General features: G+C 36.5%; 1 protein-coding gene across 1 annotated transcript in view; it reads right to left on the minus strand.

Annotated features, from left to right (window-relative positions):
• The window catches only part of XRCC4 (X-ray repair cross complementing 4), a 397,398-nt gene that overhangs the window by 247,506 nt on the left and 134,079 nt on the right, over positions 1–15,813 (minus strand). The window contains exons 4-5 of the mRNA XM_007950549.2: positions 12,881–13,033; positions 9,947–10,053 (exon numbers count right to left, since the gene is read on the minus strand). Coding sequence (XP_007948740.1) covers positions 9,947–10,053; positions 12,881–13,033 — 260 coding nt within the window. The remainder of the gene's footprint in view (positions 1–9,946; positions 10,054–12,880; positions 13,034–15,813) is intronic.

The following is a 15,813-nucleotide window of genomic DNA, read 5'->3' on the forward strand; positions in this document are numbered from 1 at the left end:
TTTTACTCCATCCACATCATTAAGGTCAACTCTACTTTGAGGAGGGAGCTTTTCCTCAGTCATATTTTGAGTGCCTTCAGACCTGAGGGGATCATCTTCTGGCACTATATCAGACAATGTTTCAGGGCTATTCATAAAGTTTTCCAGTAATATATCAGACAGTGTTTCACTGCTATTCATAAGGTTTTCAATGGCCAATTCTTTGAGAAGTGGATGGCCCCTTCCTTCTTCTAAGCCTGTGTTAGTCTGGAAGCTCCACTGAAACTTCCCCATTATGGGTGACCCTGCAAGTCACAGCCTCCAGCCTCACAGAATCATGCAAATGCATCTATGCCAAGACATTTAGAAGACAGCTACCTGGCCAACTGACTGGAAGAGATCCATATTTGTACCCATTCCAAAGAAAGGTGATCCTAGAGATATGGAAATTATCAAACAATATCATTAATATCACACACAAGTAAAACCTTGCTGAAGACAATTCAAAAATGGTTGCAGCAGTATATAGATAGGGAACTTCCAGAAATGCAAGCTGGATTCAGAAGAGGACATAGTACAAGGGATAGATATCACTGCTGATGTCAAATGGATTTAGGCCAAAAGTAAAGAATACCAGAAAGACGTTACTTGCATTTTATTGACTATGCAAAAGCATTTGATTGTGTGGATCATAACAAATTATGGATAACAATGGGAATACCAGAACACTTAATCATGCTCATGAAGAACTTACATATGGACCAGGAGGCTGTCATTCAAACGGAACAAGGTCATATTGCATGGTTTAAAATCAGGAAGGGAGTGTGTCAGGGTTGTATCCTATCACCATACTTATTCAATCTATATGCTGAGTAAATAATCTGAGAAGCTGGTCTATATGAAGAGGAACATGATATCAGGACTGGAAGAAGACTCATTAACAATCTGTGATATGGAGAGGACACAACTTTGCTTGCTGAAAGTGAGGATGATTTGAAGCACTTACTGATGAAGATTGAAGACTACAGTCTGCAATATGGATTACACATCAACATAAAGAAAACAAAAATCCTCACAAGTGGGCCAATTAGCAGCATCATGATAAATGGAGAAAAAATTGAAGTTGTCAAAGATTCCATACTGCTTGGTTCCACAATCAACACCAATGGAAGCAGCAATCAAGAAATTAGACAACATATCACACTGGGTAAATTTGCAGTAAAAGACCTCTTTAAAATGATGAAGGGCAAAGATATCTCTTTGAAGACTAAGCTGTGCCTAACCCAAGCCATGGTTTTTTCAGTCGCCTCATATGCATGTGAAAGCTGGACAATGAATAGGAAGATTGAAGAAGAGTTGGTGTTTCTGAGTTGTGTTGCTGGTAAAGAATACTGAAAGCACCATGGACTGCCAGAACTAACAGGTCAGTCCTGGAAGAAGGGCACCTGGAATGCTCCTTGGAAATGAGAATGGCCAGACTTTTGTCTCACCTACTTTGATCATGTTATCAGTAGGGACCATTCCCTAGAGAAGGATACTATGCTTGGTAAAGTTGGAGGGTCAGTGAAAAAGGGGAAGACCCTCAGCGAGATGGATTGATACACTGGCTGCAATGATGAGCTTCAGTATAGCAAGTACTGTAAGGCTGGCACAGGACCAGGTAGCGTTTCGTTCTGTTTTACATAGGGTCCCTACGAGTTGAAGCTGACTCAATGGTACCTAATAACAATAAGAAAAAAGTTAAAATTGAGACAATTGATACTTAGAGGGATGGTCCCTATACAAAAATGTGCATTGTGGAATTTTTTCCACAAGCTATACCTCATTAGATATTGTTTCTTTAATTTGATAATAATGGCTGGCTATCTTTAGAGACTATATACAAAAAGGATAATTCTTATACTATGAGAGAAAATGTATCCTTATTATTCTAAGAGGGCTGGCGGTTCAAACCCACCAGCCACTCCTCAGAAGGAAGAACCAGCAATCTACTTCCATAGTGAAACTGCCTCAGAAACCTAAGGAGGGTTCACTATAAGTCGGATCCAACTCGATGGCAGTGCATTTGGTTTTGGTTTATAGTACATCAAAGGAAATTTCCTTACTGTTAGGAAACTTCTAGGGCTTTTTACAATATCTCAAAATAAGACGTGAAAATATGGTTACGTTATTGTATGACGAAGACTAATGTACTTAACTTTTCTAGGCCTCTTCCCTCAGCTAGAATCTGAGATTGAACTACATATGGTCTAGTATTATAAGAAATACAGATATCTAAGCTATATATATGCCATTCCCTAACACTTCTCACATATAAGAGCCAACTATTGCCAGGAAATATACTAGTACTGCTCTTCCAGTTTGATGACAGATTTTCATAAATCAGGTTTTTTTTTTATTTCATACTATAAATAAATATATCTCTGATAAACAAGCTAGAGAAGACTAAGGACATAGTCTGTGATTCTAAAGCTGAATTTCTGAGGAATGTCTTTGATAGTACATGTTGAAATCCCCTCTGTGAGTAGACATTTATTGTTCAAAGCAACAAGCTCTTTTTGATACTTTGAAAATTTGGATTCTATTTTACTTTTAAAAGCTACTATATCAGTATAACGGCTGGCGGTTCAAACCCACCAGCCACTCCTCGGAAGGAAGGTTGGGCAATCCTACTTCCGTAGTGATACTGCCTTGGAAACCCAAGGAGGGGTCGCTATGAGTCGGGTTTGACTCGACGGCACACAACAACAACAACAACATATCAGTATAAGGAGCTCTGTTGGCATAGTGCCTAAGGCATTTGACTGCTAATCAGAAGGCTAGAGGTTCAAACCCACCAGCTGCTCCTTGGAAGGAAGATGGGGCAATCTATTTCCATAAAGATTTACCTCCTTGGAAACCCAGTGGGGGTCATCATGAGTCAGAATTGACTCAATGAGTTTTTGTGTGTGTGTGTGTGTGTGTCAGTATACAACAACTTTTGACACAGCTATTAATTTATTTCAAAAAAGTTATTTTATAATCATACTTCCTTTCCGGAAGTCCACCAACCAAGTAAAAGCCTAAATTCCTGATAGTGTTATACATGAATTTTTCCTCGGTTAAAAAGGAATACTAATTAAACAAATGTGGTATATTTCAGCCTAATAATAATGCAATGGTAAGAAAGTTTATTTCATTTGTTTGTAGTGCCTGTTACATTTTATATGAATCTAAGAAAGATCAAAAATTCTAGAAAAAATATTTTTCTCATTTTTATATTGTAGATAAGGCTGTTTTACTGCACTTGTAAGAAATATTGTCAATTTCTATTAATAGAAATAATAATTCAATAATATTATTTATTACAATAGTTGTTAATGTTGTTAGGTGCCTATGTACAACACAATGAAAGACTGCCCTGTTTTGCACCATCCTCACAATTTTTGCAATCCATGCGCTCACTGTTGCAGCTATTGTGTCAATTCATCTCGTGGAGGGTCTTCTTCTTTTTCACTGACACTCTACTTTACATTTACATTATGTCCTTTTCCAGGGACTGTTCTCTCCTGACACCAGGGCCACAGTACAAGGGACAAAGTCTCGTCATCCTTGCTTCCAAGGAGCATTCCCGCTATACTTCATCCAAGATACGTCCAAAGTAAAGCATAGGTTTTAAAACCCATCACAAGAGAGATTCTATTTCTATTAAATAAATCCAATTTTTTTACTTAATATTCACACAACTTTTTATTTATATTAATACTAGGAATGTTTCATAATTATGAGTAAAATTCTTAGAATACTCATGTACATTTAAAAATTGATATGGCATACATTACCACTGTTATTACAGTAACAAAATTCTTCTGAAACAACATATATAAAACCATAAAAAAAAACCCTGCCTAAGTATAAATTGGTTTTTAGAGTATATAAACTATTGTTCAGGCAAACAAAAGGCTGCCTGATTAAAACGCTAAAATGTTGGAAAATTAGATGGGATACTAGGGCAGCTTGTATTTTTATATATTTTGGTAAGGTTCTATTGTAAGCAACAGTATCCAGCAGATCTTGTTTAACTTGGAGTTCATTCACTGACATGGATACCAGGTGTTATCTTTATTTGGATCCAAAGAAACAGTATTTCCTGTCTGGCAAATTGTTTCATAATATCATAACTCAAAAGGGTTCCACTGAAGTACAAAACAAAAACAAAAACTTTGAGAGCAAGGGGTTGTCTGGACTAAGAAGAAAATCTTTAAAGCCACAAATAGTTAATACCAGTTAGATGGAGGTAAAACAATAATCCAAATGTTCAAATATAAACAGACCACTGTAATTCTCATCTATTATAAAGTTAATCTGAAACAAACAAAATCCCTATAAACTCCAGGCTCTTAGCATATAGAATAACAGTTTGAGAAATAAGGCTGTAATGTCATTGTTATCCGGAGCTCCAGTAACAGTGCCTACGGCACTTGACTGCTAACCAGAAGGCTGGCGGTTCAAACACCCCAGCCACTCTTCAGAAGGAAGGTTGGGCAATCTAATTCCGTAGTGATACTGCCTCGGAACTCTGGTAGCATAGTGGCTAAAGCACTTGACTGCTAACCAGAAGGCTGGCGGTTCAAACCCACCAGGCACTCCTCGGAAGGAAGGTTGGGCAATCCTACTTCCGTAGTGATACTGCCTCAGAAACCCAAGGAGGGGTCGCTATGAGTTGGGGCCAACTCGACGGCACATAACAACAACAACAACTGCTGCCTCGGAAACCCAAGGAGGGGTCGCTAGGAGCCGGGTCCAACTCCACGGCACATAACAACAACAACCATTGTTATCCATGTGGAAATTCTGGGGAAAGTAATCTTCCTACAAAAAAAAAAATATATAAAATTCAGTTGTAGGGTGGTATTCACTGGAGAAAAATGTGATCTTAAAGTTTCAGGATATTCTGGAGATCTCTTTTAGTCAATAAAACTATTGTTGTTGTTATTATGTGCCATCGAGTTGGACCCGACTCATAGCGACCGCTCCTTGGGTTTCCAAGGCAGTATCACTATGGAAGTAGATTGCCCCATCTTCCTTCCAAGGAGTGGCACGTGGGTTTGAACCACCAGCCTTCTGGTTAGCAGTCAAATGCCTTTGGCACTGTGCTACCAGAGCTCCCGTAATAATAAAACTATTAGTGAATATTCTTTACGTTTTTCATGCTATACAGTATATGCTCATGACATATTGTTGTTAGATGCCATCTAGTCAGCTTCAACTCATAGTGATCCTATGTACAATGGAACAAACACTGCCCGGTCCTGCACCATCCTCACAATACTTGCTATTTTTGAGACCAATGTTGCAGCTACTGTATCAATCCACGTCACTGAGGGTCTTCCACTTTTTTGCTGACCCTCTATTTTACCAAGCATGATATTTCACAGAGAATGGTCCTTTCTAACAACATGACCAAAATAGGTGAGAGGAAGTCTGGACTTTCTTGCTTCTAAGGAGAATTCCAGTTGCACTTCTTCCAGGACAGATTTGTTAGTTCTTCGATAGTCCATGGTATTTTCAGTATTTTTCACCAAAACCAACACCACAATTCAAAGGCATAAAGTCTTTTTAGGTCTTCCTTACTCATTTTCCAGCTTTCATATGCATATGAGGCAACTGAAAATGGCTTAGGTTAGGAACATCTTAGCTGTCAAATTGCTACCTTTGTTCCTTAACATTTTAAACAGTTCCTTTGCGGCAGATTTGCCCAGTGCAATATGGCATCTGCTTTTCTGAATGCTGATTCCATGGGCATTGATTGTGGATCTAAGTAAAATGAAATCTTGACAACTTCAATCTTTTCTCCATTCATCATGATGTTGCTTATTGGTCCAGTTGTGAGGATTTTATTTTCTTTATATTGAGGTATAATCCATACTAAAGACTGTAGTCTTTGATCTTCATCAGTAAGTCCTTCATCTTCTTCACTTTCAGCAAGTAAGGTTATGTCATCTGCATATCCCAGGTTGTTAATGAGTGTTCCTCCAATACTGATGTTGCATTCTTCTTCCTACAGTCTGGCCTCTCAGATTACTGGCTCAACACACAGTTAGAATAAGTACGGTAAAACAAGAAACCTTAATGCACACCCTTCCAAATTTTAAACCATGCAGTACTCTCTTGTTCTATTCTGTTATAGACATTACATGATATAGTTTATTAATTTATTAGCTTAGGCTACTTATCATGTATTATTTTCTCAATAATCCTAATGATCAGGGAAATATTTTAAAACTTCAGACAAAGAAATACTAGAATAGATTGCTTATCATAAAATTGTTACCTTTCACCTTTCTGTAATATCCTTTCCACATTTCTAAATATACATATAAAGTAAGTAAATGGACTTTTCCTTGACTGAATACTATGAAAATTATGATGAATACCTCCTAATAAAATTGAGAGATTTTAATAATTAATGATCAAAATCTATTTACATAATAAGACTCACTATGGAGTTACACATTCAGACATTTAAAGATATGGCTTTTTGAAAAATAGAGTAAATATACTGAACCACATTGATCTCTCTTTTTCTTGCAATATTCAGAATAAATTCACATATTTACTTGTACTCTAAGAATAAACAACTTGTCAGAATAGCAGAATGAGTTCAGGAAGAAATTTTCAGTGCTGTGCTCCAAACACATAATATAATATATAAAACAATAAAAAGATAAAACTGCACACAAAAACAAGATAATATTGATATAGACTAGGAATATATTATGTCATAGTAAAAGAATAAAGTACAGATTCTGGTAAAATATAAAGATCCATTTTTTTTAAACATATACTACATTTTCCCTCAGATAAATGTAATCTAGTTCTTGGTTCAATATCAAGCATTTTAGAGCTGAGATTCATTATTTTCTTGGCAAACTTCAGTTTCCTGAATATTTCTTTCTGAAGCAGAAGGAAAAGCATAGTTAAAACTTCTAATAAAATGCTCTTAATTCTTGACATCAAAACTTCTTGCCAAAAAGCAAGTAAAATACAAAAAAAGAGAAAAAATTAAAACCAGAGACCTATGGATCAAATATAGTGAACCAGATATAACTTAAAGAAATAATGACATAAAGAATACACAAAAAGTATGGAATGAACAGAACAGTTCTGAAGAGGAGAAATTATGCCAAATTTTAAATCTGCAATTATAGCTGAAAGCTTTGCTTAAAATAGACAGAACACATAAAGGACTCCATACACATATACTCATACTTAACCATATATTTTCTCTTCAACAATAATTTTCATCTACTTCAAAAGGTGGTGAGATGCTCCAAATATGGGACAAAGACAAAGGCTATTTTATTTAATAAAAATTCTGAAAGTTTAAATTGGAAAGAGTACAGATTTTCTCTGTAAACTTTTGATTAAATTTGATTATTAAAGAATGATTTCACTTTAAGTGGGCAATAATGTAAAATAAACATAACCACCAATTCTGATTTGCACTAGTGTGACTATGTGTGACTTTGTGATCTAATTCAAATCCAATCAGAATCAGCTTAATCAATCAACTAATTTAATCAATATCAGTATGCTTCCATCATCTCAGTTAGGTACCTTCCTATGTCTTTGTCCATTCATTCTGCCTTCTACCTTGTCACAATAAGTTGTATCCATGCTCCCAGCTAACATAATCCTTCCACTTATCCACTGGATCCCATTCTCGTGTACCTACTTAGAGCCAGTATTCCAGCATTTCTTGTTGTTGTTGTTATGTGCTGTTGAGTCAGACCCGACTCATAGCGACCCCTCTCGGGTTGCCAAGGCAGTGTCACTACGGAATTAGATTGCCCAACTTTCCTTCCAGCAATTCTTACCTCTGTCTATATTGTCTTAGTAATTTCCTCTTTCTCGTATTCATGTCCATTAGTATACAAGCATGACGTTATTTTTCTCATCAAAAAGAAAAAATCTCTTCTAAACTCCCCTCTCCTGTGAAGCTGATGCCACATTTATTTACTATTGAATGAATTGCTTACACTGTCTCATTTCCAATTTTCTCTTCACATTCTCTTTGAACCTATTTTCTCCTATTCTCCCTCCACTTCAATGAAAGCTTTTTATTGAGGTCCTCAGTAAATTTTATGTTGCTAAATCCATCAATCCTAACTTTTCCTCTTGCTTGCCTAATCTGAAATACTTTTCCTTGAAACAGTTTCTTCACTTGTTTTCCAAGACACCACAGTTAACAGTACTTGCTTCCTACCTCCTGCCTCCTCCCCCACAATATCCTTTGTTGGTCTTAAATCTTCCTGACCTCTACACATTCAAATGCACTAAGGTTGAGTCCTTGGACAATTCATTTCTCTTCTCTTATTCCTTTAATATCTCATCCAGCTTTAAGTGCCATCTGTACTTACATCTTAGCAACGACCACTCCTCCAAACTCTAGACGTGCATATCAAACTCCTTACTCAATTTCAAAACTAATTATTTCTAAAACTGTGTTCCTAACCTTCTTCTCACAGAATTCTCCATCTCAATCCAATCAATTGCTTTGTACTGAACTGAAGTTCAGTCTGAAAAAGGGCCATTACTGATGACTCCTTTCTTTCTCCCATGCCTAATACACCCACTTCATGAAAAAATCCTGTGGCCTCTAAATATATGTGGAATCTGCCTGTTGCTCATCACATCCACTGCTATCACTCTGGCCTAAGTCTGTCTCATCTTTTACTCAATTGTTAAACAAACTTCAAATCTGTTATATCTTCTTCTGAATTTTAGAACCCAAACTAATCCTATTCAAACTTAAATCAGATCATGTTAATTGACTGCTTAAAATCTTATAACAATTTCCAATCTAACACAAAGAAAAAGCTATCATCCTTACAATGTGCTTCCATTATCTCTCTGATCTCATCTCCTAATCCTCCCACTCTTAGATCCTTGCAGTTTGCCCATACTCCGACCTTGCTGTTGCTTAAGCATAACAGGCAAGATCCCACACCAGGGCCTCTGTACTCTGTACATAATTGCTTTTTCTGCCTGTCATCTTCTCACTGAGGCCTTTCCTGGTGTCTTGGCTAAAATCACAAACCTCTCCCTACCTCCAACCTGACACTTTCTATCATCCTTCACTGAATTCTTTTTCTATTTAGCATTTACCACTATCTAAAATATTTTATGGGAGCCGTTGATTCATTTTGTTTACTGTCTCTTTCCCTGACTAGAATCCATGAAGGCAGAGATTTGCATGCTTCACTCTCTACTGCATAAAAAGTCCATGGTATAAAACTGACACTAATAAATATTTGCTAAATAAATTAATCAAACATTGATTTCTGAGGATCGTGGTCTTAAGTTAGAACCATCTAAGTATAGGGTAAGGTAGGATCTCCTGCTTCCACTACCCCTAGCAAATCTATAAAACTCCAAAATAATAACAACCCATGTGTTTAAAAATCTGCTTGCTATTTGATCTGAGGGATTTATTAAGAATCAGGCACATTAAACTGAACTAATATTTTTTCTTCTCTTCTCCCTTATCTCATCCCAACCTATTGCAAATTATTTTGTGATTAGTGAGAGAAGAATTAGATTTTAGAATAATCTAAGGCAATCTAAATCACTCTGCTCCATTGCCCAATCTGTAACTTTGGCTAAATAAGATCTCAAACATTAAAGGCAGCCAGGGTTGAGCTGGTGATATTTATTTAGCATGAAGGCATATTATTGCATATGCATCCTTGCTTAACAAGGAACAGTATACCTTATTTTGGTTGTACATGCTTCCCTGTTTTATTGTTCCTGCATTTCATAATAAATACTTATTTTTAACATTAAGAATTTAAGGTTTTAGACTAACATCAAAGAATTTTTGCAGGAAGCTTTGTTCAGAACATTTTTCATTATGGTTTCTTGTCATTAGAGTAATACACGCAAGTGACATATTCAACAAAGAAAATGAGCATATTTATCGTACCTGGAGCTAACAGAGAAGGATCTGGCCGGTTTTCATTTTCCTCATCAGTATTTGCATCATAGATTGCATCTCTGCCAACACTCACTTGAGAACAGGTTGCAGTTTCCCTGGAAACACAGAAAGGTAGCCTTATAAATTATTGGCTCTCTCCTGGCTAGGTATCAAATTAATCAGTAAGTAATTATAAAAATTATGTCTTGAAAAAGATTCTAATGAAACACACATATACTAAAATATGTAAGAATTAGAAGAAACAACTTTAAAAATGATATGTTAATGAGTTTCCCTTTCATGTAATAATGTGGTTTAATGTTCACTATAATTAATTCTTGAATCAGTCCCTAACACATATAATTCCTCTATCAAAATACTACTCTACCAAATTATCTTCTGTGGGTCAAGGAATGTTTAGCATTTATTGATCTCAAAGCAGTTCTACATTTCATTTGATCCCTCCACCCCTAAATCCTAAGAGATAGGAACCATCATCCTTATTTTGAAGATAAAGTGAAGTACAAGGCTGTAAAGGACTTACACACAGTCATGTATTAACAGATACATTAACAGATATCAGTGTCAGCAGCATCTGAAGTATGACCATCTGATACTTACACACAGTCATGTATTAATAGATACATTAACAGATATCAGTGTCAGCAGCATCTGAAGTATGACCATCTGATATCAAATGTTATGTTCATTAGCAAATCTGTGTATCCTGTCAGATTCTGAGCAATAGACCCTAACCTACATCTACTTATCCTTGAGAAAATTATAATTGTCCACAACTATATCAGCTACAATCGAAAGCTTTCTCTTTTCCATGAGTAAGGCTGGGTTTACTCAGATGTTGCAGCTCTTTCCCAGTCCTATTTTGCGAGCCTTTTAGCCTAAATGGACTATTCCTAAAGTTGCATGGTAATGTACCAAACAGTGTTTCTTTGCTATTCATAAGGCTCCGGGAATTGATGGCATACCGATTGAGATATTTCAACAAACAGATGCCCCATTGGAGGCACTCACTCAGTTATGCCAAGAGATTTGGAGGACAGCTACCTGGCCAACTGACTGGAAGAGATCCATATTTGTGCCCATTCCAAAGAAAGGTGATCCCACAGAATGTAGAAATTATAGAACAATATCACTAATATCACATGCAAGTAAGATATTACTGAAGATAATTCAGAAACGTTTGCAGCAGTATATTGATAGAGAACTTCCAGAGGTTCAAGCCGGATTCAGAAGAGGACGTGGAACAAAGGATATCATAGCTGTTGTCAGATGGATCTTGGCTCAAGGCAAAGAATACCAGAAAGATGTTTACTTGTGTTTTATTGACTATGCAAAGGCATTTGATTGTGTGGATCATGACAAATTATGGACAACATTGAGAAGAATGGGAATCCCTGAGCACTTGATTGTACTCATGAGGAATCTGTACCTTGACCAGGAGGCTGTCGTTCAAACAGAACAAGGGGACACTACATGGTTTAAAATCAAGAAGGGAGTGCGTCAGGGTTGTATTCTTTCTCCACACTTATTCAATCTATATGCTGAGCAAATAATCCGAGAAGCTGGACTATATGAAGAAAAACGTGGTATCAGAATTGGAGGAAGAATCATTAACAACCTGAGATATGCAGACGATACAACTTTGCTTGCTGAAAGTGAGGATGACTTAAGGCACCTACTGATGAAGGTTGAAGAATACAGTCTGCAATATCGATTACATCTCAACATAAAGAAAACAAAAATCCTCACAACTGGACCAATGAGCAGCATCACAATCAATGGAGAGAAGATTGAGGTTGTCAAGGAATTCACGTTGCTTGGTTCTACAATCGATGCCAATGGAAGCAGTAGTCAGGACATTAGACGACGTGTAGCACTGGGAAAGTCAACTGCGAAGGAACTGTTTCAAGTGCTGAGGAGCAAGGATATCTCCTTGAGGACTAAGGTGTGCCTGACACAAGCCATGATATTTCCAATCGCCTGGTATGCATGTGAGAGCTGGACAATGAATAAGGAAGACCGAAGAAGAGTTGATGCTTTTGAGTTGTGGTGCTGGCAAAGAATGCTGAAAGTACCGTGGACTGCTAAAAGAACTAACAGATCTGTCCTGGAGGAAGTGCAGCCAGAATGCTCCTTGGAAGCAAGAATGGCCAGACTTCGTCTCACCTATTTTGGTCATGTTGTAAGAAGGGACCATTCCCTGGAGAAGGATGTCATGCTTGGTAGGGTGGAGGGTCGACGAAAGAGGGGGAGGCCTTCAGGGAGATGGATTGATAACAGTGGCTGCGATGATGGGCTCGAGTATAGCAGGGATTGTGGGGCTGGCGCGGGATCGGGCAGTGTTTCATTCTGCTGTGCATGGGGTCGCTATGAGTTGGAAACGACTCGACGGCACTTAACAACAACAACAACATATCAGCTACATGTCATTTATAAGACTTTCTTGAGAGTTAAATACACATATGGTCCCAGAGAAAATAAGAGATGCAAACAGCATTTGGGATATGGAAAAAGTTCAAATAAAATTAATGTTCCCAGAAATTTAACATTAACACCTTGATTGCACAGTTAACCATTGCTTTACAAATGTGAATCTACCTCTGTGGTTTTGCAAAACAGTAAAGCTATTTTTAAGTATTAATATATTTCTTAACTATTTCTAAGAATGGATCAAGCAATATTTAGATAAATCTCGTGCCAATTACATGATTTGAATATCAGTGTGACAGCTGGACAGACATGGAGGGATGATGCTGAGAGTTCTCCAGACCCCTACATCCCTTCCCAGAAGAAAGCATCCAGCTCAGAAAATCAAATCATCTCATATTACACGAAAAGCTATCACCTAAATTTCATTAAGTTTTTTTTGAAAATTCACTTAAATTTATGCACCTATCATCTAAGGGCAGAAATGTGAAATACCTGTCATGCTTAGTGCTCTTCTCTAGTTCTTGAACTTCATTTAACAATTTATGTAAGCTTCTGATCTTTGCTTTCTTCTCATTCAGCACCAGAATAAACCGTCTATAAAGATCAGTCTCCAAAGTTTCCTTAGCATTCACACATTTATCAAATCTAAAATAAACAGATAGATAAATAAATAAATCACATATTTTTTGCTATCATTAATACTATTCAGTAATACTCTAGCTGATTTCCAGACATTTGTGCAAGGAAGATCCAATTAAAAATTATTTTTACAGAAAATTACATTGATATAAAGCAAATAATTAGAACTTATCGGTTAGTAACATTAATAATTTATGTATTTATATCAGTAATTGAGTTCTGATGGCGTAGCAAGCAAGGCATTTGGCTACTAACCAGAAGGTCAGCGATTCAAACCCTCTGTGGGAGGAAGATGGGGTGATCTACTTTTATTAAGATTTACCACCTCAGAAACCCAACGAGGGTCGCTAAGACTTGCAATCAACTCGATGGCAGTGTTTTTGTTTTTTTTTTTTTTTTTAATATCAGTAATTATGTGATGAGGGTTAAAATGGAAAATTGGTATCAAAAAAAAAGCACTTCTGAAAAATCAAAGATGCCTTAATTTAATCATTTATGTACATCTATGTTGTTGTTGTTGTTGTTATGTGCCGTCGAGTCGGCCCCGACTCATAGCGACCCCTCCTTGGGTTTCCGAGGCAGTATCACTACGGAAGTAGGATTGCCCAACCTTCCTTCCGAGGAGTGGCTGGTGGGTTTGAACCGCCAGCCGTCTGGTTAGCAGGCAAGTGTCTTAGCCACTATGCTACCAGAGTACATCTATAGTTTCTTTCTAAAATCACTTTCTTATGGAAAATATTTCAAACAAGACTTATTATACTGTTTCCTTAGTGCTTTGCTAATATTGCTATATTGTTATAAAAGCAATCACCATCTTGTTTTGTGATTAAGCAATTTACCTAATCTATTTTATTGTCCTACTACTTTATGAACTGATCCAGGGCATAAACATAACTCAGGCACCTATGTCCTTATAACCCAGCACCACATGTGCACATATACACACACACTACAAATACACATATATATAATGAATGAAAGTACAAGACTTGAAATTTCCAAGTAGAGATTAATGAAAAAACAAATGTGAATTACTACATAAATTCAATTTTAGGTATATAAGACATTCTCTATTATTTATAATCTTCCTACAGTACTCAAATGAGTTAACAAAGAATTGTATTAATTTTAACTTCTCAAGATACAAATAGAGTAAGAAAACTAGCAGATGTTACATATCCTTATATGTGCATATACACAAAATATGAATAAATCCCTATTTTAAAGATTCATATATAAACTATCTCATATAAAGTGTTCCTTTAAATGTAGTTTTCACTTTACTATACTGCTACTTATTTATACTTACATTGTTCTATATAGGTATCCTAATGATTTTATATAAGTAAGTATATATTTTTATATATACACACTATATATGAAAGTATATATCTTTATATAGAGGCACACATACATGTGTGTATAGGCATATACTGAAAAATATATATACTTTTAGAGACATGTGTGTATACACACACTTATATACATATATCTTAGAAGCAAGGATGGTGAGACTTTGTCTCACATTTGACCTATGTTATCAGGAAAGACCAATCCCTAAGAAGGACATCATCCTAATAAAATAGAGGATGAGTGAAAAAGAGGAAAACCCTCAACATGACAGACAGAACAGTGGCTGCAACAACAGGCTCAAACCTAGCAACAACTGTGAGAATGACACAAGAACGGTCAATGCTTCATTTTATTAATACATGTGGTCACTGTGAGTCGAAAATGAAAGCACCTGATAACAACGACATATACTATATATAAATGGTTGCAGCAGTACATGCACAGGGAATTTCCAGAAATTCAAGCTACATTCAAAAAAGGACACAGAATAAGAGATATCATTGCTGATATCAGATGCATCTTGGCTGAAAGCACAGAACACCAGAAAGATGTTGAACTCCTATGTTTTATTGACTTTACAAAGGCACTTGACTGTGTGGATCATAATAAATTAAGGATAACATTGTGAAGAATGTGAATTCCAGAACATTTAAATGTGTTCATGCAGAACCTGTACATAGACCAAGAGGCAGTGATTTGAACAGAACAAGGGGATACAGTGTGGTTTAAAACCAGGAAAGTTGTACCCATGTTAATCACAGCACTATTTACAATAGCTAAAAGATGGAAAGAACCAAGGTGTCCATCAACTGAGGAATGGATAACCAAACTATGGTACATATACACAATGGAATACTATGCAATGCTAAAGAATAATGTAGAATCTGCAAAACACTGCATAACATGGATGAACTTAGAGGACATTATGCTGAGTGAAATAAGTCAATCACAAAAGGACAAATATTGTATTAGTCCATTATTGTAAAAGTCAAGGAAAGGTTTATCTATGGAAGGAAATTTTCTTTCTTAGTTACCAGGGGTGGGAGGGGAGGGAAGGGAAGGCTGTTAGATAGATAGAGATAAGTATTGATTTGGGTGAAGAGAAGGGCAATATACTAAATGTGAGTGACCAATATGTCAGCATTGAGGATGAGAAAGACATAGAGAGGTGCATGGGAGGTACAGACAACAAATATGAACCCTTTTGCACATACAGTAGTGCACTGTCAGTGAAGGCTAACATGGGTATATAGGTGGATAGATGGGTGGACAGGCTGAACGATTAGGTGTGTCTATGAAATGGGGAGTGTATCCAAGAACATATATATATATATATGATTGGCAAATGATGGTATATATATGATTGGCAAATGATGGTCCTATAAGTTTATGTGAATGATAAGAATTCCCAGGTGTATAGTAGAGCTGACAAG

The sequence above is a fragment of the Orycteropus afer genome, unplaced genomic scaffold (assembly GCF_000298275.1).
Source record: "Orycteropus afer afer isolate SDZICR_OR568_19922 unplaced genomic scaffold, OryAfe1.0 scaffold00276, whole genome shotgun sequence".
Classification (NCBI taxonomy): domain Eukaryota; kingdom Metazoa; phylum Chordata; class Mammalia; order Tubulidentata; family Orycteropodidae; genus Orycteropus; species Orycteropus afer.